Source organism: Bactrocera dorsalis, chromosome 3 (genome assembly GCF_023373825.1).
Source record: "Bactrocera dorsalis isolate Fly_Bdor chromosome 3, ASM2337382v1, whole genome shotgun sequence".
Classification (NCBI taxonomy): Eukaryota; Metazoa; Arthropoda; class Insecta; order Diptera; family Tephritidae; genus Bactrocera; species Bactrocera dorsalis.
Window position 1 is genome coordinate 19,991,566 of NC_064305.1, and position 24,574 is coordinate 20,016,139.

At 32.7% G+C, this 24,574-nt stretch overlaps 6 protein-coding genes across 6 annotated transcripts; 3 read left to right on the forward strand and 3 right to left on the reverse strand.

Moving 5' to 3' along the window:
• Window positions 1-7,870: 7,870 nt before the first annotated feature.
• On the forward strand, window positions 7,871-8,613 carry LOC105222233 (39S ribosomal protein L36, mitochondrial). The gene is made up of 2 exons (XM_011199466.3): window positions 7,871-8,016; window positions 8,088-8,613. The coding sequence occupies exon 2, from the start codon at window positions 8,088-8,090 to the stop codon at window positions 8,520-8,522; it is 435 nt and encodes a 144-aa protein (XP_011197768.1). The 5' UTR covers window positions 7,871-8,016; the 3' UTR covers window positions 8,523-8,613.
• LOC105222232 (glyceraldehyde-3-phosphate dehydrogenase 2) lies at window positions 8,602-10,026 on the reverse strand. The gene has a single exon (XM_011199464.4). It carries the CDS (start codon window positions 9,867-9,869, stop codon window positions 8,802-8,804), a length of 1,068 nt encoding a protein of 355 aa, XP_011197766.1. The 5' UTR covers window positions 9,870-10,026; the 3' UTR covers window positions 8,602-8,801.
• Window positions 10,027-10,277: 251 nt separating this feature from the next.
• Window positions 10,278-18,286, reverse strand: LOC105222231 (uncharacterized). The gene is made up of 16 exons (XM_029548672.2): window positions 18,268-18,286; window positions 18,075-18,199; window positions 17,851-17,998; window positions 17,512-17,796; window positions 17,114-17,450; window positions 16,970-17,041; window positions 15,823-16,909; window positions 15,736-15,762; window positions 15,314-15,659; window positions 15,123-15,251; window positions 12,790-13,834; window positions 12,577-12,710; window positions 12,182-12,510; window positions 11,953-12,109; window positions 11,628-11,892; window positions 10,278-11,553 (listed from the first exon to the last, which is right to left on the reverse strand). The coding sequence occupies exons 2-16, from the start codon at window positions 18,191-18,193 to the stop codon at window positions 10,301-10,303; spliced, it is 5,733 nt and encodes a 1,910-aa protein (XP_029404532.2). The 5' UTR covers window positions 18,194-18,199; window positions 18,268-18,286; the 3' UTR covers window positions 10,278-10,300.
• Window positions 14,272-15,068, forward strand: LOC105222230 (ubiquitin-fold modifier 1). The gene has a single exon (XM_011199462.4). The coding sequence runs from the start codon at window positions 14,552-14,554 to the stop codon at window positions 14,813-14,815; it is 264 nt and encodes an 87-aa protein (XP_011197764.1). The 5' UTR covers window positions 14,272-14,551; the 3' UTR covers window positions 14,816-15,068.
• Window positions 18,287-18,463: 177 nt separating the features above from the next.
• On the forward strand, window positions 18,464-20,678 carry LOC105222228 (CAAX prenyl protease 1 homolog). Its single transcript, XM_011199461.4, has 3 exons — window positions 18,464-18,603; window positions 18,700-18,836; window positions 19,169-20,678. The coding sequence occupies exons 2-3, from the start codon at window positions 18,744-18,746 to the stop codon at window positions 20,441-20,443; spliced, it is 1,368 nt and encodes a 455-aa protein (XP_011197763.2). The 5' UTR covers window positions 18,464-18,603; window positions 18,700-18,743; the 3' UTR covers window positions 20,444-20,678.
• Window positions 20,679-21,706: 1,028 nt separating this feature from the next.
• On the reverse strand, window positions 21,707-24,440 carry LOC105222236 (uncharacterized). The gene is made up of 3 exons (XM_011199468.3): window positions 23,394-24,440; window positions 22,583-22,757; window positions 21,707-22,498 (listed from the first exon to the last, which is right to left on the reverse strand). The coding sequence occupies exons 1-3, from the start codon at window positions 24,020-24,022 to the stop codon at window positions 21,722-21,724; spliced, it is 1,581 nt and encodes a 526-aa protein (XP_011197770.2). The 5' UTR covers window positions 24,023-24,440; the 3' UTR covers window positions 21,707-21,721.
• Window positions 24,441-24,574: the final 134 nt, after the last annotated feature.

The window sequence follows — 24,574 nt, forward strand, 5'->3', positions numbered from 1 at the left end:
GGACACACACGCGCTCAAACTGGTGTAGCTTGCATACCCGCAGGCGTGTGGCAAGCGTGTAGTTGTGTGTGTGTGTAGGTGAATATGAAACAGTTTATAACGTTTGTAAATTCCACTACAGGCGTTAAATGTGCAGTTGCAAATGCTACATTTTATTTTTTAAATTACAATTTTTGACAAAAAAAGACAAGACGTTTTTTTAAGTGTAAAATAATATTATTTTATTTTTTTGTTAATATTTATTGTTTTTTTTGTGAAAACCGTTAAGCAATATTGTCTATTAAAGCAAATGTATTATGTATAAGTCATGTTGTTATTATTCGTTGACCTTTGAACGTATTACATAAGTTAAATAAATTATTTTTGAATAAGCATAGTTGTTAACTAAATTTTTAAAAATTCCACTTCGCTTTTAAATACAATTATGTGCATATGCTTAGTCGTAATGAAGCTTAAGAAACTTGATTATATTCGTTTTAGTAACAGCAAGATGTATTATTAGGTTATTAAATTAATTATTTAACAAATTTTAATTAAACAAAAAAATTATTAAATAAAAAATATTAAATTCCAAACACTTTGTTTTCTTTAATTTTATTTTTTCGTATTTAAAAATTTTAATGCTTCATGAAAATGTTAGTTAATTTTCTATTTTTTTTTTTTGTAAAATTAGTTTATTATTATTTAACAAAATAAACTGATTCAAAAAAAATCTTTTCTAAAATTTTTGATTATTAATTCGAAAAAAAATATAAAAAAATGAATTCTTATATTGGTTTAAGAATATGAAAAAAAGATAATATTTTTAATTCACGATAAAAAGCTAGTTAATTTTCTATTTTTCTTAGTTATTATTATTTAAAAATTTATTATTATTTAAAATAAAAAATTATTCGAAATTTTTTTTTTAATTTTTGTTTTAAATTCGAAAAAAATAATAATAATAAAAATAATCTTATTTATTGACTTAGTAAGAATATTATAAAAAAAAGTTTGATTTAATTTAAATTAATTATTTTTTTAATTAAAAATTTTTTTTTTTAATAAAAAGTAAGTTAATTTTGCATTTTTATTTTGAAAATTAGTTCATTATTATTTAATAAAATAAAATGATTCGAAAAAAATTGTATTTAATTTTGGTTTTTAATTAAAAAAAAATAATAATAAAAATAATTATAATACATTTATTAATTTAAAAAGAATATTTGAAAAAATTGTTAGTATTTTTATTTACCAAAAAAAAATATAAATATTTTTATTTCAGAAAAAAATTAAAAAATAATAGTGCTATCTCACAAAAAAAATAGAAATAATATTTATTTAGCAATATTTATATTCAAAAAGTAAAAAAAAAAATCAAACAAAAACTGAAATTTGTAGATTATTATTCTGTTCTATTAGTTTTCAGTTTTTGTTTTTTGATTTGTTTTAGGTTTCTATGTATTTTTCGTTTGAAAAATTAAAATTAAACAATTTAAAAAAAATAAAGAAATTAATAAAAAAAATTGTTAAATTTTTTGACATAAAATTGAAAGTTTTTCTACATTAAAAAAAAGTATCTAAATCATCACCTAAAGTGCAAAACAACGTATAACCAAAAAAATCGAAGATCGCTGTCAGATATAATAACCAATATATAACTATATTATAACCAAAACTCAAATTTTCTTTCAATACGAGTGTATGACAGCTAAAATATAACCATTATATAACCAACACTCAAATTTTCTTTCAATATGAGCGGATTCTATTATTTCATTTTTCCTTCGTCTGCAAACTTATGAAAAGTGATGTTATGTTGTTTTGCATTTTAGGTGGCGAAATACTTTCCAAGACCTAACATTTAAGAAATTCCAAATAGAAAATCAAATAATCAGCCATGTTCAGTATTTCACTTTCACGAAATCAAACGAACTGAACATCAATTTTATTCGGTTTCTGGTACATGCCTTTTTTATTTTTTGCTTTATGCATAAATAAAAAATTATATTTTCACAATACTTCTAACTTCATTTAATTTTTTTTTATAGTTTTTCATCATAATGTCGCATATTTTGTTATATTATTTAAAAATATATAAAAAATTTTAAAATTTATTTAAATAAAAAAGATTAACTAACAAATATAACTCTCCATACCAAATAATCGATAATCGAGTTATCGAAATTCTTTCCTTAATAATAGTAATAATATAATTTAGTCATTTTATCTAAAAATAAAACTGCAATATGAACAATTTTTATACGATAAAAACTTAAGTCGTCTACATTTATCGATTAATCGATATGCATTATTTTTGTAAAGCAACAAAACAATGAATTATTAAAGCAATACACATTAAGCAACAAAATTGCTCAATTTACATATCTTGAAATGTATAACTATTATTACCTTCCTTTAAAAGCGCTTTGCTGATTAGGCAATAATCGAAATCGATATATTTTTTTCAATATTCTCTTTCCTTTCATTAAAGACTTTAGTTGATGTATATAATTTCCACTAATTGCTTGATTAAAATACTTAAATTTATGTCGAAACGCAAACAGTTTTTCTTTACAATGCGTTGAACTCAAAATCAATATCGATTAGGCAATTTACTTTTAAATATGTCTTGAAGAAATAATTAAGATGTTTGTAAGATTTTTTTCATGCAATTAATGCAATGAAAATGTGAACATATTCATTTTTCAAGAAAAAATAAATATATTTTTATTGATAAATATATTTTATCGATATTTATTTTAATAAAAAAATCGATAACAATAATTATTTATCGAAAAAAATTTTTTCTTCTAAAATTGGTCACGGTCAGATATTCATTTCACTAATGGCAGAAAAAATCGATCAAAATAAATATCGATAGAAAATAAATATTTATCGATAATTTTTACCATATTATTTATTACTAATTTAATTCTAGTTATTGTAACCTCTGCCTTCCGATTGAAAATATCACTATTTCTAACATCGCATTCAACAATTCCGCTTGTATTATATTTCTGACAAAAAGACTAATTAAGACTAAATATCCTAATAAATAAAACACTTTATATTTGTATTTTAGCAACCATTGCTAGAAAATTCTTTTTTGCAAACAAATTATTTTATAAGTTTTAATAAAAATCTTAAGGATATAATCGATGTTATCGATTTTAATTACACACCTAATAAAATATGTTTTATCGATAATTAGCGTTCTTTTCAACTAATTATTTTTTTATTTTTTATTACTGTTAGCTTTAGGTTTTTTAATTTCTACATTCTAAATGAAAATAATAGTTTTCTAAAAACTCATTCAAAGCTTTTGGTTCAAAATTGTAGTTCAGATATTATATCAGAATGAATAAATATATATATACATATATTTAAGAACCATCGGTTCAAAGAACTTTTTTTCAAAACGATTAATTATAAGTTTTATTTAAAAATCGTTTTGTGAGAAATGATCGATTGCTATCGACTTTAATTACAGCCGTATGTATCAAGCAAACATATTTTTTATCGATAATTTGAACTTTTTTAATTAAACTATTATTTTTAGCTTTAGGTCTTCCAATTTCCAACTATCGACTTGCCTTTTCCCCCTTCCCACTTCTAGTGCAACTCAAATATTTCAACTATATTGTGATCATCTATGAAGCACAACAAATGTATAACTATGCAAAGCGTAATAAAGAAATAACAAAACTGAAATATATATATATATGTAGTATGTACTAAAATTAAATAAAAATTAATGCTTTAAAGCAAACTGAGGCATTAAAACATTAATTGTTGTCACAGTAGTGTGTGAAACATGAAATCGTTTTCTCGATATTTTAAGAGTAAAATGCCAGCTAACACATGTTCAGTTGGAAAAAGTATTATTTTTCAAAGAAAAAAGCCAAAAATTATTAAATATATAAAATCTTGAAACATTGTGAAAATTCTGAGCAAGTATTTTACGAATGTAGCGCATGAAAACGTTTGACGATTGCAATGTTCGCCCCTGCATTGAACAATCGGCACAAATGTTTGCTATCGATTACCGATTAATGGTTTAGAAATGAAGTTGTAGAGAACAGTTGCTGTCAAAAAACCAAAAATTTATGACAGAAGGTATATACAATAGGAAACTGTAGGAAAATGCGGCTTAAATAAATATTTTGAAAAATATCGCAATTATATAACAATTATGTCCATATTCACTTTAAAAATTGATCTATTGTCTATTAACAAATTGTATTATTATTTTTTTAAATTAAAAATCAAACAAATTTCAAATCAGAAAAGTACATACCGTTAACTTTAATATTGTTTATAATTTACTGATTCGATAACTCCTTTGATTACTGCATCTTTGATAAATATGTGCTGTCGCCATTTTTGTAGAGAACATATATGGTAGTCTATAGTCATGTGTAGTTTAATTATTATTATATATAAATTCATAATGAATCTCAATGTATTTTCTTATAAAGCACTTTGTTGGCGCGCTCACCAAAGTCTGAAAACCAGTCTAGTTGCCTTAAAAAACTCTGAAAACACACATTCAGTTATTTTTTTAGCTTTCGATAATTTAAAATTTTCACTTATGAAATATCAAGCGCTTTTACAAACGTTTAATAAAAAGCAATTTTCTTAAAAAATGTAAATAAATATTTTAAATTTTAATCTGACTCTGAAACCTTTAGCCAAGTCACTTCTGCTTCTTCCTCTGTTAGTTTTTTCTATTAAATTTCAACATGTAAACCTGTCAGCTACTTTGCATAACTTATGGTGGGTTCACACTGTGCAGCGCACTCAACTCAAAAGAAAAATACATATTTAAGCATTTGAAATATAGATGTCATATTTCATGAAAAAACATACATATGTATGTATATCAAACCTTTTTTTTATGAATTTATGCATTTCGTATTTTAAACAAAATTCAGTAGAAATAAAAAATTCTGTTATAATGTAATGTAATAAATCAATAAACCAAAAATATCGTCAAAAAATATTAGTAGCATAAATAACGATAACATAAGTATGCTAACTTAGCTTGAGGATTACAAAACCAAAACTTAAGAAATGCGTAATCATACTTATATCAAACGCATAAAATTAAACATAAATTAAAAAATATATATTTATGACAATCTTTTTAGCGTCTTAAAGAGTTATTGTAGAATTTTTGTGCCACATTTAGTTTATAGTTGTGTGAAGAAATGATTTACTGTCCTTTTTCTTTAACTTCCTATTACAATATTTTATTTTTATTACGGCTACTTTAGATGAAACTAAATTACTTTTTATAATATTATAAAAAATGTAGTTAGCCTTCCAGTTTTAGTCTAAAAACTCATAAAAAAATATTTAAAACTAAAACTATACCAAACTTAACTTAAAATTTATAACAAATATACACTTAAAAATAAATATACACAAATATGAATAAATACTATATTTATGCAAACTACTTAGCGTATAAAAACTCTATATACTTACGTGCATAAGTACTCTCCCTATAGGCTGTAGCGAAGCTAAAACTTTAAGATTCAGATTAAAAGTAATTAAGAACGTTTAAGTAAATTATTTTTAAAATATATGAAACTATTATCTGAGCCTAGTACCTAAACAGTTGAATACATATTTCAAAGAAAGCATTTGAAGCATTTACTCCAAAAAAATTATTAAGAATTAAACTTTAATGTAAAAGAATAAGAAAAATAAAAATAAAAATAAAAATTAAATGAAAAACAAGCAAGATTGCAAATTATGCAAACACATGCTAAACACGACAAAAAATAACATGCATTAACATGTCGTAAGTCATGTCGCGAACATGCATTGCTTGCGGGATTTTCGCCGTGCTGCAGCACTGCACACAGAATGCCACGGAATTATAAAAAAATTGTGTTGTGTTTGCGGCTACACAGTTACTTATGAATTTTTGAATTAATTTATGCTTTACAATCAAAAGTAGCGTAAATTAGTTATGTTAGTGATGCCTGGTAGTACTTGAAAATTTAAATTATTATAAATAATATTATAAATAATTCAAATCAAAAACTTCATAAATTAAACATTTTGATTGCATTCAATAAGAATTCAAATAAAATTAAAAGAAAAGACCGAAATGCAATATTAATAAAGATAATGCAAAATTATGGAATATATTGACATATTAAATACATTTATGTATGAGCGTAATATTTAAGAAGATACTACTTTAAACTTAGCAAAAGTTATAAACTCCTTACTACTGACAAGATTTGCCTAAGCATTAAAAATTATATGGTTAAAATTTAGGTGAAACATTAACATTTTAATTTAATAACAGAAACAAATAAAATCTAACAGTGATTATTTTGAATGTTAACAATTTGCATTATTAATGTTAACAACAGAACAGAGCGACATAGCGACGCTGTCTTATTTGTAAGTTTCATATTAGCATTTACATTAAATATTGACGACTTTATTAAATGCGTATACAAAATATTGAAATAAATAGAAAAAAAAACTCTTAGTATATAGTTTGAGATTTATTCAAATATATTTGCGATATTTTAAAAATATTGAACTATGTCGTATGTGTGTTTAAAATTCGTATTGGCGCTTTAATTTTAAGTATAATAAAAAACTTGAAAGGAATTAAAAAAGTAAAGCAAAAAATATTCACAGTTAGAGCACATTTGAAATTCCATAACAAAGCGAAGTGACAATTGCTACGCAAATCGGTGTGCATACTTAACAACATATTAGCATTCAAATATGAATTAGGAAGATTAAATATTAGACTAAATATATAGCAGAAATATCCAACTACAGCAGTTAATAAATAACCGAAACATTAAATTTCTAAATAGAAATACTACCAAAGCCGAGCATTTAATGTCATATTAAGTAGACATACTCCTATGCATACATAGACATATGTATGTACATATATGTATTTATGTAAGCATTTCCTCATTTCCCCTACAACTAACCTTACAAGAAAATTAAAAGCAGCGCCTAAGCGCTCGCACGATTCAAGATTTGCCACTTAAAGGTATAACAACTTATATGAGATACTTTCATACATATATACATACATACAAATATGTATAGTAAAAGTCAAACTAAAATTTACTACAAGAAATTCTTATGCACACGTACTATAACATTCACTTTAAAAGAAATAAAATTTATAGGAAATAAAAAGACGCAGAGTGTTTCTTCTGCAATTTTTGTTAAGCTAATATTTAACTCACAATACTTTATATATATACATGTATTTTACATAATAAATAATGTATTAGAATACAACTCTAACAAATCGTCATGAAATTTCAAAAATATTATTCCAGTAATATTAAAAATGAACTCTACAAAAAAATTTAATGTGTTTTATTGTATTTCATGTGAGTATAGGACGGAATTTAAATCTTTAGATATAAAAGAGTTCTGGAAATATCCAGCTGCTTTTACGGCATAGAGGACCTTTTTCACTGGCCCTTCTGAGTAAGGAATATTTTCAGAAAGTTATGCGAACGTGTTTGTAAATTGAAATTTCAACTCACTTTAAAGACATGCATCCAACTTTAAGTTCACAAAACTTCTTTGGCTCTAGCAAATCAATTTCTTTCCTGAAGCACCGACCGAATCATTCTTCAACAAAGTCGTAAATTCTTAAGTCAATGCCACTGTTAAGGTACATTCTGTACATTCTGGCTGTCGCGCATTCATTTCTCCCAGAAACGAGCTTTATCGATAGTCACAGCGTGTCAATAAAATGTCCAATTAATCAAATTTCAAATTTTAATACAGTAATTAAAATTTTACAATTGCTTTCACGCAACCGAAATGAAATCATTGACTGAAGCTTCCAGTAAAATGAAGGAAAAGGAAACCTAATCGCCGTGTGTTTCCATTTCACACAAACAACTCGACTGAAGATGGCGCGATAAACAGTAGAACCGCCGGTTGTTCAAGCGAACAGCTGATTGCCAAAAATTTGTAACAGCTGGAAGAATTAAGCAATTTGGTGTGAAAAACATTACAGAGGTGATAAAATTCCATTCATTAATAATAAGTGGAAGTAACAATAAAAATATACATAAAATACATTTTCACAGATGTCATTCATCAGCAAAATTGGTGCACATGTTTATAAAAGCAGCTTACGTCTGTTGACTGCCGCTTCCAATGTGCACACACCCGCTGTCAACGCAAATAGCCGCACATATCACATAATGGCCAACTGTAGGACTCTGGCAGCAAGCGGGCCGATTGGAGTCACCAGCAATATCACTGCTGCAAACACTACCGTTGAAAATGGACTTCAGCGTCTGCTCACACCATTCAATTCACTTTTAACGCAAGTGGCAGGTTTTAAGGTTAAGGGACGTTTGCGAAGGCGCTGCAAAGATTGTTACTTTGTGGTGCGACAAGAGCGTCTTTATGTAATTTGTCCAACACACCCGCGTCATAAGCAAATGGCTATGAAGAAACGTGAGAAGAATACATGGATACTAACGCATGCCACACAGTCGAAAGTGAGACCATACTAGGTTTTTTTGAGAGGAAAGTGCTACAAAAGTGCATTGTTATGTGTTATTTAGTAAAACGCATTAGTAAATAAAGTAAAAAAGTCCAAAATTATATTTCTTTTTTTTTATAAAATTGTTAGAATCGATATAAGTAACTTTCGTGATATTCCAAATTCGTCTATATAAACAAATAGAAATGAATGTGAGTCTGTTACATTAACGTAAATCTAAAGCAAATACGCTTAATCATTGTCTATATTTCAAAAGATATACCATAATTTTATTTCTCCCGGAAACATATCATTTTTTCTTACTATCGCACTTGTTGCCGTCCTTTTTACCGTCTTTTTTATCTTTTTCTTTTGCCTTTTTATCTGCCTCTTGCACATATTTTACGAGATCAATCATACGCGAGGAATAACCATATTCATTGTCATACCAAGAGATTAATTTATAAAATGTTTCAGTTAATGCTATGCTAGCTTTAGCGTCAAAAATTGAGGAGCGCGCATCAGTTGTGATATCTGCCGACACAATCTCATCTTCCGTATAACCGAGTATGCCTTTCATTGGACCTTTAGAAGCTTCTTGGATTTTCTCTTTAATGCAATCGAGTGAAGTTGGCTTGCCAAGGCTAACAGTTAAGTCGACCACGGAAACATCCGCAGTGGGTACACGAAAAGCCATACCCGTCAATTTACCATTTAAAGATGGTATAACTTTCCCAACTGCCTTGGCGGCACCCGTCGATGCAGGTATAATGCTTTGCAGCGCTCCCCGACCGCTCCGCCACTTCTTTGGTGACGGTGCATCGACGCATTTCTGCGAGGAGGTAACCGCATGTACTGTAGTCATTAGGCCATTGCATATTTCAAAATTGTCATGTATGACTTTCGCTAAGGGCGCTAGACAATTTGTGGTGCACGATGCGTTCGAAATAACCTTCATATCCGGTTTGTAAGCATTCAAATTGACGCCGACAACAAACATGGGCGCATCAGCAACGGGCGCTGAGACAATTACCTTTTCTGCACCGCCCTTTAAATGAGCACTCGCCTTCTCGGTGGATGTGAATTTACCCGTGCATTCGAGCACATATTTAGCGCCAACTTCTTTCCATTTGATTTTGGTCGGATCTTTTTCAGCCAAAATTTTTATGCTAAGATCATTGATTTTCAAATTTTTGCCATCCATGGCGATTTTACCTTTGAAACGACCATGTGTTGAGTCATACTTCAACATATAGGCCATGTACTTTACATCGATAAAAGGTTCGTTGATCGCCACAATTTGTGCCTTTCGACGTATTGCCTCGCGCAATACCAAACGTCCAATTCGGCCAAAACCATTAATTCCAATGTTAGACATATTGCTATTTCAGATGAGTACAAAAAATTTAGATTTTTTCGAGAACAAAATTGTTGATTGCGGATTTTTACAAGGATTTTATATTAAAGTGTTAATTAGACAATAGATTTTTAGTTTATTTTGAAAAAGATTTCACTGAATACATGTTTGAAATAATTTGCTAGCAAACATATAAGCGGGTAAGCTTTTTATTTCCAGTTGCGCATTTACCGTTGCATAACAGTTTAAACTCATAACAAGATGGTATTTCAGTGAAGATTCTTGTTAATGCACAACAAATAAAATAAAACAAAGGTTTGAATTCTTAAGATAAGGCGCAACTCGTTTTACCAAATTTTATTTTTAAAAAATATATATGTATGTACATATGTATATGTTTTTGTAATAATAAAACTCAACTAAAGATAATAAATTAAAGTAAAAATAAGTGTTTATTTGCCCTGTAGCTTGGACAGAAAGTCTATTAAAAAATTATAACGTTCTTTGACTTCCGCCAACGAACGAGATGGCAACTTATCATGCATACGTTTGAAGAGTAGCTCCTTCTCAATGCCGGCGCTCAACTTCATTTCGATCAATATAAGCTTGTCTTCTTCACGTGTCCAAGCTGTGGACGCTTTAACTGACGCTTGATTCGATTTGTATGTCGCTGCATCATCATCTGGCGTTGAAGCGCTTAATGTGGCCACCACCTCCAACTTACAATCTTCAGTGTAATTTTCATTTGTGGCAGTGGGATGAGACACACTTGACGTTTGGGCAGTCGTTGACGTTGTCGTAGTCGCAACTTCTGGCGAATCGCTATCCTCAACATGCTGCGCTTCTTGTAACTGATCAAAGCAGTCATGCGAAAATGAATGTGACACTTCAGCATTCTCTGGTATGAATTCTAAATCATCGGAATTATCGCTATGCTCCAATTTAGTTACTGTGAGTAGCGGTGGCGTATGCGGTGAAACAGATCTACGCTCATGCGACTGCAACACAACACCATCCTCTGCAACTGACGACTCTTGACTCGTGTCGCCTGGTTTTTTGGCACAAGCTACTATAGCAATACGATCTTTATTATCGATTTCACCTTCGTAGTCCTCCTCCGCAATCAAAGATTTTAGTTTCTTGGCACACGCGATGGCAGGATTGTGTTCGTACACAACAACCATTGGTTGTAGGTTGCTACCGCTTGGGCGTACACGCGTCGCGGACACAGGTGATTTAATCTTCTTTGTGGGCGATTTCCGTTTATCGCGTAGCTGTTGAGGGATCTGTGCGTCCGCATTGCTATCACTACTGCTATTACTACCGACCGCATTTGTAGCGGGTGCGGTAAGTGTTGTCGTTGTTAACGCACTGCTAGTTGCACTAGAGTTGTTCGGCGATAGGCATTGCAAAGGTGTTAGGCTGGCGGTACTTGTGTTGGCGCATGTAGGTGTACCAGGTGTTGAATGTTTGCGCGGTGATACTATTTTACCGTCATCGTTGAAATTTAACGAGGATTTCTTAGCATTTGCATGATGAGGCGCGTAGTTACTGCTTGTATTTGGTGTGCTCGTAACAGGCGCAAAGCATGTATTCGCATAATAGGAGGGATTAAGGCGCATCGCATGTGCACGTAAAGCGGTATCGTCACAAATTTCCAGTGAGGAGCTGGTATCCTCATCGTTAGGCATATCAACTATTAACACTAGTAGAGTGAATAAATGGTAGATATATGTATATTAATATTATTCATTAGTTTATTGTGTTTACATATTATACCTTTGGACAAATCTTCCTCCTCCGATTTATCGTTATCATCACTGTTGCAGTCAGCCGCCGCATTTGCTGCCGCTTTGTCCACAGCAACCGCCAATTGTTTCTCACCATGCTCGCGTATGCCGTGCACACATTCGGGCCTTTGCAGTTCCAACAGCTCTTCGTTATTGCATTCTGCAGCCGTTTCAGGCTGACAGTTATTCGCCATGAAAGAGAGTTTAGCGGGCAGCGTCATTTTGTTACCATAGAAGATCCGTCCATTTATATACTTTGGAGAAAATAAAAAAGTTACAAGTGTTTATTCGTACACCACCAATAAAGCACTCACCCTCAACTGACAGTTATGCGTTTGGTTTTGTTGCTGTTGCTGCTGCTGCAGTTCACAGCAAGGCGCTGAAACTTCGAGTGAATCAATGAGAGTTTCATACAGGTTAGGTTTGATTTCGACTTCCTTCAAATTTACATGTTCTGGCGTTGAAAATATTCTTTATAGAGTAAATAAAAAAAACAGTTAAAAATGCGTTTCTAAATAGAAATTAACGGCGTTATGTTTATACCTTTCTGGTGGTTTAGCCTCGGTAAACTGTTGCAAAAACCAATCAATGAGAAATTGATTGCCCTTGAGCAGTGGCAAAATTTTTGTTTCGACTTTTTTCATGGTAACTTCCGCATCATCCGCCAACTCAGCTAGACAGTTATAAATTTTACGGATTTGAGCTGGTTGTTTATTAAAATAAATATTTAATTTGTTGATAAATGTTGTCATATTGTTGATCATGAAATGCTCGAAGAATTTTCCAATTTCCACTGCTTCGGATGGTAACAAAAAAGTGAGGAACACCTGAGCCAGCTCAGGATGCTCAGGTAGAAAGAGTTGTTCTAATTTCTATTCAAATTAAAAATAGAAAAATTATGGTACTGATCTCAAGCATGTTAACCGCTTTGTACTTACATAATATAAATCCGCAACCTTATCACGACGCGGATCGAATGTTTTGAGTATATGATTGAATTTTTTACAGTCTTCGGAACGATTTGAGGCTTTTAAAGCCTCTTCCACCTTTTCATAAAAGTTCAGTGCGTAAACTGCGTATAAAAGATTAAATATTGTAGGCAAAAATTTTAGTTTTTAAAATTATTATGGACACTTCAGACTTTTACATACTTGCATCTTTGCGATTTGCATCCTCAGCCGTATCAGGTAGCAGCATATGTTTGAAATTTTCCTCCTGTCTGCTGGCCTTTTTGCTACGCGAACAGACGTTGGACTCTTCTTCACCACGCGTACGTTTACCAAAATATTGTTGTGAACTATGCACAAAAAACTTTGCTGTTGGCAAATGCTGTACTGTAGTAGACGAGTTCGTTGATATGGGTTGCGCATTGCCAGTAGTGGTACCAGAAGTAGTGGAAGTAGCATTACGACAAGCCATTTTGAGATCTCTTAACAAGTCTGTGTATAACTCTAACGCTTTGAAATATCTGTAAACTTTGCGTACAATTGGTACACGTTTGTACAGCAGTTCTTTTCGCTTCAAATTTTTGCGGTAGCAATTTAGTAAACAAGTGATTCGTTGTTGCCTCTGACGTTTATTTTTCTTATGTCGCTCAAATATGTGACACGACCGTCGCAATGTCCTAAAGCGCGTATTTTTGGTGTAGCCAGCTTTAAACTTACTAGGCAATTGCAACTTTCGTCGTGCTGATTTATTTTTTAAATGACTTCCCTCACTTGCACACTGCGTACTGGTAGATTTTAAACTTGCTCCATTTTGCAGCGGTTCAAGAATCGGTTGTAAAGTTTTGGAACCCCAATCGTAATTGTATGAAGCGATATTTGCATTTTGGTAGTCAGAGGCATTCAAGTTATCCTTGTCAGTAGATGTGTCTTTTATCGCTAGAGCTGTTGTGTTATTGACGGGTGGTTGTGCGTCCCCAATTGTTGTAATACCAGTAAAATGATAATTAACATTTATAGTTACGCAATTAGCAATACTTCTTTTCGAACGAGTTTTGGTGAAGAAACTATTGTTATTTGTCTGTGAAAACCACGATGAGTTAGCGCCACTGTTGTCCGGTGTTGAAGCTTGAGTTGTGCTCTCTGGTAGTTTTATATTTTCGCCCAAAGCTTCACGAACGAATTCCAAGTAGGACGAACCTGCTGCTTCAGATGCATATACACCTCGTTTTCTTCGTTCTGCTCGTCTTTTCTAGAGTCAAAATAGCATTATGATAATTAAAAAAAAGTAATGCAAAAATTGCTAATGCTTCACAAATCAAACACACTGCAAAATTCAATATAAACTAATGTCAAAAACACAAACATAAACAAAATAACTGTGAACGTCTAGATTAAAATGAAGTACCCACTGTGAATACTTCGCAATATGCATTCGATTATAGCAATAAATTTATCGCGATTTCTATAGTACGATTTATTAATCGGTTTAAAACACATATATCAAATTTTAAAGATACAACTAAATTTACTACACATTTTTTTTCAAATTAATACTAATAAACTAGATTTTTATACAGCTTGTCCTACCCACAAAATATATAACATATGCTACGAATTTTAATGTCACTAGGATGCACTTGAATTTAAAAAAGAAAAAAAGTTTTTTAATCGATTATTACATCGATAGCTACGAAAAATGTAAATCTCGACCAAGGTGGAAAGCGAATTTCTAAACACACCTGTGAAGTTGGCAATTGGCAAATAAATAAATATTTAAGTTTTGAAAAACAAAACAGCTAAATATTAGCTCGCGTTTTTCAATAAGCAAGCCACTTAATACAACACCACATAAGTTAATCAAGTTGGCTTAAAACTTCAGTATTGTTTATTGCATATTATAGTAGTATCAAAGTGACCACGTCACAACGATTACTTTGTGAAACCTGTATAGCACGCAGCATAAAACATGAGTTCGAAAGTAACTTTCAAAATTACATTAACATCGGATCCTAAATTGCCTTTTAAAGTACTCAGCGTACCAGAGGGAACGCCATTCACGGCAGTGTTGAAATTCGCAGCGGAAGAATTCAAGGTGCCAGCAGCTACCAGCGCGATAATAACAGATGATGGCATTGGTATTAGCCCACAACAAACAGCAGGCAATGTGTTCTTGAAGCATGGTTCAGAACTACGACTGATACCTAGAGATCGTGTCGGAAGCACACAATAAACGTGATGGGCAATAATAGTTGATTTTTTAATTAAATTATATTAGCTTAACTGTAAAACAAATTTTTGTACAATACCCAGCTAAATAGCGTCTAACCATCTTCCATTATCTTTTTGTGGAATTCAGAGTTTATGAAATTTGTGTGAAACATAATTTGAGTGACTACTATTGTTTTTCGATATTATATATAAATTACAATTTACTCATAAGAGTTACCCCAATAAAATGAACACATAAGCGATTATATACAATATATCCCAGCAATTTCTTCTTTGAATCAATCAATTTAAATTAAATATCCACTTACCTCATCTATATGCGTTTGCCATGCCAAAGGTAGCTCAGTGTAACGATCCTTAGGTGGTAATACTTTATTGTTTTCGAAGTAAATAAGCTTGTGTTGAACTGGTGGAGCACGTTTGTGTTCAAAATAATACTGAAATGATAAAAACAAATTGAATACTTAATTGTTATGTATTTTTCTACGCAGTAACCAACCTTCACCGGATTATAATAATCTGCATTTCTCAAGCATTTCACTTGAGTCCATATTCGATAAAACGACTTGCCGTAAACTGTGTCCTTTGTTAACCGTTCTACAGCTACCTTTAATTCCGACGTTTTCTTTGATATGCGCTCACCTGTTTGGCGTATTTTTTGTATATGACGTTCCAAACCCATAGCAATTAATTGCATTTCAGCTGGTGCAAACGCCTCATATTTAGTTCGTCTTGAAGTGAACGGTATACGGGGCAAATATTCTGGATACATAAACGCCTCGCTATTTATTACAAATTCCATAATGCGTGGGGGAAAACGTGGAACTTGACGACAATTACTTTTGCTATAACGATAGAGGTCTCATTATTAAAAATAAAAAATTTGATGAAATCAGTTTTTCGGTGATATCCGACACTTACGTGCTATTAATTTCGCTGTGTATAAATCTGTAAAGTAGACATTACAATAATTGAAATATTTTTTTTTTGTTTTTTCAAATTACTTACTTCATCAATTCTTTGTTTTCCTTAGTATCCTTATTTAAATCTTCCTCCCATTGTCGAATAAGGTTCACAGCCAGCTGGAGATTCCACGCCCGGAACGACGCATCGTCTTGTGCTCTGTTTTCGATTTCCAACAACATGTCTTTCGCCTTAAACGAAAGCTTCCAATACATCGGATGTGAGTAGCTTTGTATAAATGTTTGTGTTAGCATTTGTACGTGGATACGTAACTGCTGTTGTAATATATCATGTTGATGCTTGGTAAAGCCTATCGGTTGGTTTGACAACTCCTCCATTTGTGAAATATTGTTCGACATGTTACGATTAGTCTCGAATTTGTTTAAATATTCAGTATATACATGTTTTCTAATAGATATATATTCCCATGTAAAATTTGTGTCGTATGGTACACTGTAAAGTGGATGCTCTGGGGTTTTTGGAGAAGTAGTTGGTTCTGGGGCACGCGCTGGCATTCTCTGTGGCTGTATTCTAACTAGCGGCGGTGGTCCAATTGCATTAGCATTTGGTACAACACGAGCTAATTGATAGGAATTATTTTGTCCGGGTATTTTAACAGCTATCCATTCGGGTTCCGACGAAAAGTTGGAGGGGGGAAGAGTTACAATTTGACTGCCACCTTGGTCTGGACTGTTTGTGTATGCCACAGGCGCTTGTAGTTGCGTTGAAGGAGTGGACACAACATTTGGATTGAATGAGTAATCATTTGTAGTCACATTGTTTCTGTTACTAAGAGGAACTAATGGTGGTACATCAATGATATAATTTGGCTGTTGCTGTGGGGGATTATATTGTCGGGTTGTTGGTGTATCAAAATTTAGTTCTCTCACTATTCGGCTATTATCTTTGTCAGGAATTGTAGGTGTAGCGAACTTATCAGAAACGGGCTCAATGTTTTTGTCTTCGGTAATGGTCGTCTCGCCGAAATTATCTAACAAAAACTTTTGTGGTGTATCCAACTCAATGCTTTCAAGAGACACGCCTTCATTGACCAAGCCTTCAAACAACTCAGCCACGAGATCAGTCAATTCCTTTCTAGGTATATTCACGTCACGCAACTCTTCAGCATCCTCTGCAATAAATTATTATTAAATAAATTAAGTCAAAACTCAGGTAATTTTAACCGTCAAACCCAATATTTTCTCGGCGGCTATATATTCAGGATCATTAATGGGATCATCTTCATCTGCCACAAAACTGGTGCCTTTAATTACAAAAAAAAATTTAATTAAAAAATATGTAATACTCTATTATTCCACATTTTTATGACACTTACTTAGGGGCTTAGAAAAATCGTTTAGAAATTGCATCCAATCCTCATCGTTGGCAGTCATATCAAAATCTTGTAAATCAATTTGTTCCACATCAGGTGGCACAAACTCAGACTCTATATCTTCGATAGCGGTTTGCTCCAGGCATAATTTTGAACGCGTTCGCGCGGCAATTCGCACATCTTCGCGTGTGCTCTTAGGTTTTTCCAACGGTATTTTAAAACAGCCATCTGCGGTCAACTTTACGGGCGAGTCTTCAGCTTCTGTCTGTGATAAAGGGGTCTGCGGTGTGCGTGGATTCGAATCCAAATCTGAAACTGTGCTATTTGGATCTTCATCGGACTAAAATAAACATATTAGTATATATATGTAATTTTTAACAATATAATTCAAATTTACGTACAATAAAATCCTCTTCTTTAAAAACATACTCTTCATCGTCTTCATCTGAATTTAATTCGTCTTGTATAAGAGTTGCAATTTCCGGCTCTTTAATTTCATTTACTACTGGCAATGTAATTCCAGGCGTTTTATTTAACTCGCGTGCTCTAGCGCGCGTCAATTTGGGCACAGACGGTGTGTCAGTAATTATTATAGCTGGTTGTTCGGATTCTTGACGTTCACGCTCAATTTCATCTTCTGCTTTTAGTGTGACCAGCGCGAGAATATGTTCATTTTTTACAAATTTCTGTATAAAAAATATTTTATTAAAGTAATTATTGTATATTCGTGAAAACTGAACCTGTATCAATTGGCGCATCTCATCATGACTTAAATCATTTTCTTTAGCCACTTTTCGCAGTTTCTTTTCGATTTCAACCGCATCCTCCATATCCTCCAATTCGGACTCTAAGTCGCTATCGCTAAACCTTTTAACTTGACATCTCTTTCTGTAAGAAATATGAATTGCATTTTGTGTTTACAATTTAAATAGCCTAGTACACTGCTTGGAAGTTATAAACAAACCTTTTGCGCGCCCTGCGACTCCCCGATGACCCGCTTACATTTCGTACCGAACTATTGCTTGTATTTTTCTTTGCGGAGTCGCTGCCAGGACTTTGCTTTTTTGCACTTCCACCAGGCATATTATTCTAAACAAAAATATTATAATAAATGCAATAAACACAATAATTTCGCGTTAGAAACGAGTATGAATTACTTCAATACAAGCAAAAAATATTTCGAGCGGTAACTATTCACAATAGCTGGCCTTCATTACTAGTTAGCAATAGACAACAAGATAAGATTTTTCACAATTAAAAAATAATTTCTAAATAGAACATGTAAATGTATTTAAAGAAAACTTTCAATATTACATCTAATTAAATTTTTCTAAGTTATTTTTACTACAGAATATTGATTTAATAAGCTCTTACATCCAATTTGAAAAATAAAGAAAATATGATATGGCATCTCAGGCAGCATGACAGCTGGCAGCTGGTGTTCACATTTGCGGCGACGCTTATCTTTAATATTTGTCCATTGGCGAAAATTTGTAAGTTTTATTTCTTAACCGATAACTATAAACTATTACTTGTTTAATAAATATAAAATAACAAATTGTTTGAACTTTGACACTTTTATCATTCAGTAAATCTTGGCACTTCGCTTTCGAAAAGCCGGTAAAGTAAGAAAATGGTTTTGCCAGCGGGAGATGTTGTTTTGTATAGCGTTCTTGGAGTGATCCTTTTGGAAAACATATTTGATATCTACATAACATATCGTCAGGTAATTGATATTATTGAAAGTTATTTCTAAATATATGTGAGTTGTTAAATTTAAGAGTTGTGTAGATGTAGGTATATTTATAAATTAGGTTAATTTAATATAACTTGGTTCAAAATCCATGTTAAACAGGGTAGGGGGTAACTTGTCTTTGCGATGCGTCAGAATCATATATGTATGTGTACACTTGACTAAAGATTTACATATAAATTAGTTTAGAATTTAATTTTCTACACAAAGATAAAAAAGTATATTTTATGTAATATATTGTCACGAAGTATTAAATTTAAATAACAATTCCACTTACAATTTGTTAACTTTTTACTTACTTATAGATAAGAGTATACAAAACAGCTTTGAAGGTGCCCAGGGAGCTCAAAGACTGTATGAACGATGACACATTCCAGAAAGCTCGACTTTATGGCCTTGACAGAGCCTCTTTTGGCGTATTTAGTGCCATTATAAAAGATGTTATTCTAATGTGCATTGAACTCTATACTGGCTTCATTGCTGTGCAATGGGCTTGGGCTATAGATTTGGCAAAACTTCTGCATTTAAATGCCGATAATGAAATAATTGTCAGCTGCTTATTCGGACTTGTTACCAGCGTAATAGGTACATTTAAGGATCTTCCATTTAAGATTTACTCGGTATTTGTACTGGAAGAAAAGCATGGCTTCAATAAACAAACTGGAGGATTTTTCGCCTGGGATCAAGTAAAAGGTTTTCTCGTTACACAAATTTTAATGGTTCCTATTATTTCCGCAACCGTCTGGATTGTGCAGAACGGCGGTGATCAATTCTTTATTTGGTTGTGGCTTTTCACAGGCATCACATCGTTAGTTTTGCTTACCATCTATCCAATATTCATTGCACCACTCTTCGATAAATATACACCACTTGAGCAAGGTCCATTACGTAAATCCATTGAAGATCTTGCTGCCATGTTGAAATTCCCTCTTACTAAATTGTACGTTGTAGAGGGTTCAAAACGTTCATCGCACAGCAATGCATACTTCTATGGTTTATGGAATTCGAAACGCATTGTACTATTCGATACTTTGCTACTGAACAAAGGCAAGCCAGATGATTCTGAATTGAAAGAGGAAGATAAAGGCAAAGGATGCACAAATGAAGAGGTACTCGCCGTACTGGGCCATGAATTGGGTCATTGGAAGTGTGGTCATGTTACGAAAAACATTATTATAGCACAAGTCCATTTACTTCTATTATTCGTCGTGTTTGGTTATTGCTTCTCTTATGGACCATTCTATGAAGCTGTCGGTTTCAAGCCTGGTACACGCCCAATCATCGTAGGTTTGCTTGTCGTATTCACATATGTAATGGCACCCTATAATGCGATTGTCAATTTTGCTATGACAACACTCTCACGTTACTTTGAATATCAAGCTGATGAGTTCGCACATGGATTGGGCTTCTCAAAGCAGTTGGGCCAAGCTTTGATCAAATTGAATTTAGACAACTTGGGTTTCCCTGTTTACGATTGGTTGTACTCGGCCTGTAATCACTCGCATCCAACGCTTTTACAACGCATGGACCGACTAAAGCAGTTAGATGTCGAAGGAAAAACACAGAAAAAAGAAAACTAAAGAGGGAGCTGGTGCTATGCGTGTCTAAGATAAAGGATTCAGCTTCTTTACAAATGTCATCGCTATTAAACATAAAAAGCCGCACAGTTACAGTTTCTCGCCGCTGTACTAGTCCCACGCCGATTTCAATTATTAATAAAATCTTTTTTATAAATATTTTTTAATATTTGTATTTTTTGTTGTACAAATTTAGTTTTATTCAAGAAAAATAAATCGGAGAAGCTTTTAAAAACGATTTCATTTATTTTAATTGGGTGTTCTAATAAGTTTTAAAGAACTTTCGAAAATGATTTTTTCTTATTGGAACTAAACGTCATTTGTAGTAGCATACATATAACTGTGTACACAGCTGTAAATAACAGTCAGTACAAATTTATATCACTTCTTATAAACTACACTTGTAAATATATACATATGTACTATATGCTCAAATAGAAACACATTTGTATACATAAATATATGTATTTATTGTTTAGCCTAACAAACCTTTCCGAGTTACTTTCAAAATGCTATGTTGGGAATTTGTCAGTTGTATCACGCACGGTCTAGTGGTTACGCGGCAAAATAAAAATATTAAATATGAATAGTATTAAATTCTCGCTAATTTTTTACGTTTCGATTATTTTATATCAAAACTATAGTACAGCTTGGATTTTACCTATGCTAAGGCGCAACGAAATTTCAAATGAGAAAAGTGCGGAAAATCTACAAGGGAACGCTACGGCAGAAGATTTCAAGGAAGTTATAGGCATACAAATAGTTAAATTTACACGTCAAGATTCAGTAATGAAAATGTTCGACTTCGACATGGATTTAGCACGTAAATTTGCCTACAAGCAGTGGCAAACGTTGCTCAGTGTCTATGAACCTTCACCAAGTTTGCAAGTGACTGAAGTTACCGTACGAGTGCCAGCGCGAGACCCACCTAAAACAAGCGAAAAGCCAGAAAGTAAGTTAATGAAATCAATTAAACCAGCGAAGCTTGAATACGATGAAGATGGACCAAAACAAGTGGCACAGGCATTGCAGGATTTAAAGGGTCCAGATAATGTACCTAAAGGATTGAAATAAAAATAAAATAGTTTTAATTTTAAATTCAACTTTCTTATAAACTTTGTACATATTTATTAATGTATGTGTGCAAGAAATTTATATTTGTCATGACATTAAAATGTATTATGTTCATATAGTGCTTATTTGAACGTGTATACATCTAAAAATAGTTCTTTATTTAGATATTAGCTCAATCATTTATAATGCTAGAGAGTGTCTTTTCGTTTATTTTGCCGTTATTTCCGTACTTCCCTCACAGGCTTCCGTAATTTCCGCACATACTTCCGTATCCGCCTCCGTGTATTCTTCCACAGAATTATGTGTTACTTTTCCAATTGTAGCACCAATTTCAAGTGCTAAATTATCAAACGCATATTCACCAAATGAACTTGAACGCTTCCACGCTGTATCCGTGCTCCACACTTGATCGGCTTTATGTGCGCCGTGCTCACTACTAAAGCGATAACGATTTGGCGTCCGTGGCGTTGTTACGCTATTCCGCCAATAGCGATACAAGTCGAAGCCAGGCATGCCACCAGCATCTTCTGGATCTGTATCCCAATTACCATTTGTACCAGCACTACCGGCATCAATGGGCCCGTCAACTGTTGCATGTTCGCAACCATATTCTGCCACATCGTTCTCTGCTTGCGACCTTGTGGTGTGATGCGTAGTACAACAGAAACACCACGAACAGCGTAGACAACGACAACAAAGTATGTTGCAGCAAAAATCCGATGCGGCGCGTAAACATTCAAAGAATTCGGGCATAAAGGATGGATTGATTACTGCATAGACAAGTATATTTATACTAAGCTGCAGCGCATTCAAGGTTAGACAAATCATATCCAGCTTTGCCATCAAATCGAAATTTACACGAGACACGTCGCCACCAAAAATCAAATTTAGTGCATTTTTACGTGAGGTAAGCGCTGCGGGCAACTCACCAATCATGTACAGAATAATTAATATTATAATTGTTATAGTTAGTTTAAGCTGATGCTGCGTAACGAAAGGAAACGGAAGGAAAAAGTTAAGTTGGAAAATTTGATAAGTTATATTTCCTCTGTATCACTCAATACCTACATGATAACGCTTTTTTGCTGTTTTTGCATTATTATTTCCATAACGCTCAAATTTTTTGCTATGTTTGGTCCAACGTCGAAAAGCTACAATTATGGCTATATTGCCGATCATGAGGAATATAGCAGGTAGCACTGTTAACAGTGTGAAGGAACACCAGTTGTGTATTTTGTAATAACTGAAAAATTGAGAAAGTTAAATTTCAAAAAAAAAAAAAAACAAATAATAATAGATAGAAAGAAATTGAGGTTTACACTGCCAATAAATTGTGTTATGCCTTTCCCTCTGTCACAACGAGCCACATAAGCCCAGCACAAAAATTAAATAAATTCCAGTATTCTGCTGTGTGTTATTGATGCTAGTTAGTGGTTAGATGACTATTTCTATATAATGTAATGTAATATAATATATATACAATTACACATATTATTTACATATTATAAATATTTGATAAAACGTTAGACGCTGCATTGATTTTATAAGCGATAAATTACGTGATAAGCGTCAGCAATGACGTGTTTATCATCTAATTTAATTATAGTTTATCATAACTTCACTTCAATCGGCACAACAACAAAAGACAATTACTAATAAATACGTGCAACAGAGGCGGCAAAATTGCACACAAAAGATGATAGCGCACAAAATTATGAAAATACATCAACCCATACATACACAACCATAAGAAAGTGTAAAAGATGCGGAAATGTTAGAACGGTAGTTTGTTGACAGCTGTTAAACAAATGTCAACCGTTTTACTTTGATTTGGTGTCAAATTGTGTTACCAAATTGAAAATTCACTCGCTTTACTTACACGGTATAGTATAATTTGTGTGTTATAAAAGTACCATCGTCATTTACCACGAAAATGAAAAAATAAGGAATATTTATAATCACCGAAATAATAATGACTACAACAATAATACGCCGTGCTATTTTGCGTCTACAAAAACGCGGCGGCCCACAACCATTGAAGATACCGTAATTTAAGTAAATCCAACGGTCACAACTAACGCTGCCAAGTAAAAGATTCGCCGCACCGGTGCTGATGCCAAATAACGGTGTTTGCCATTGAAAATCGTATGCCATCCAGAAATGGCTGTAGAAGAAAATACTGCGCGAGAGTGCTGTGAATAAAATGAGCAAGCAGGAGAAGCAGTCTAGCCATGCGAGCGCAGCGAGGTAGGAAAATGCCGATGGCGTCATATTAGGACGCATAAAAACTATAGCATTAATGAAATTTGCACATAAACCGAAACATGAGAATATGGGCACGATAAAGGCGTAAATCACATATGCCGTCACAGTCGGTTCAGCACGTTGCCAAACACAATTTTCGACCGCAATGTATAAATCAGGTGTGTTGGCTTCAATATTGTTAAACGTCAATATGAGTTCCGTTGCATTTTCGATGTCATAGTTAATACCCACAATGCATTGCATACTTTGCGGAGCATATAAAATATTTCCGTTTTTTTCTGGAATTATATAGTAAGCTATATATGTACATATACTATATAAGTTCGAACTTGTATTACTTGACACTTTTTTATTATTTGTTTATTTACTTTCCGCACCACGTTCACGCACGACGGGCGCGTTGTCAATCAACTGATTTTAACTGAAAGATTACAAGTGAGAGTATGCATGAGTTTTGCCCCAACTGTTATCAGTATGTTATGCCTCAATTGATGAGTTCAGCGGCGCGCGCAACGTTAACCGCCTGCAGATATGCTAATTTGACTATAATGATAAGAGCGTTATCAGTATCTGTTGAACGCGAAACCGCCTATGAGTATGCTAACAAGTATATCACTTCATTTTGGTTATTGAAAAAGCAAATAATTTGGTTAATATTATATTAATTAGACGTCAACAAAGTCAAAACACGATATGGTTCCCACGACAGCCGGTTCTTCGTTACTAAAGTTGATCCGGATTTCATTCGGCTAAGGGTTGATATTTTAACGATGTAACCCTGTTCGGATCCACCTC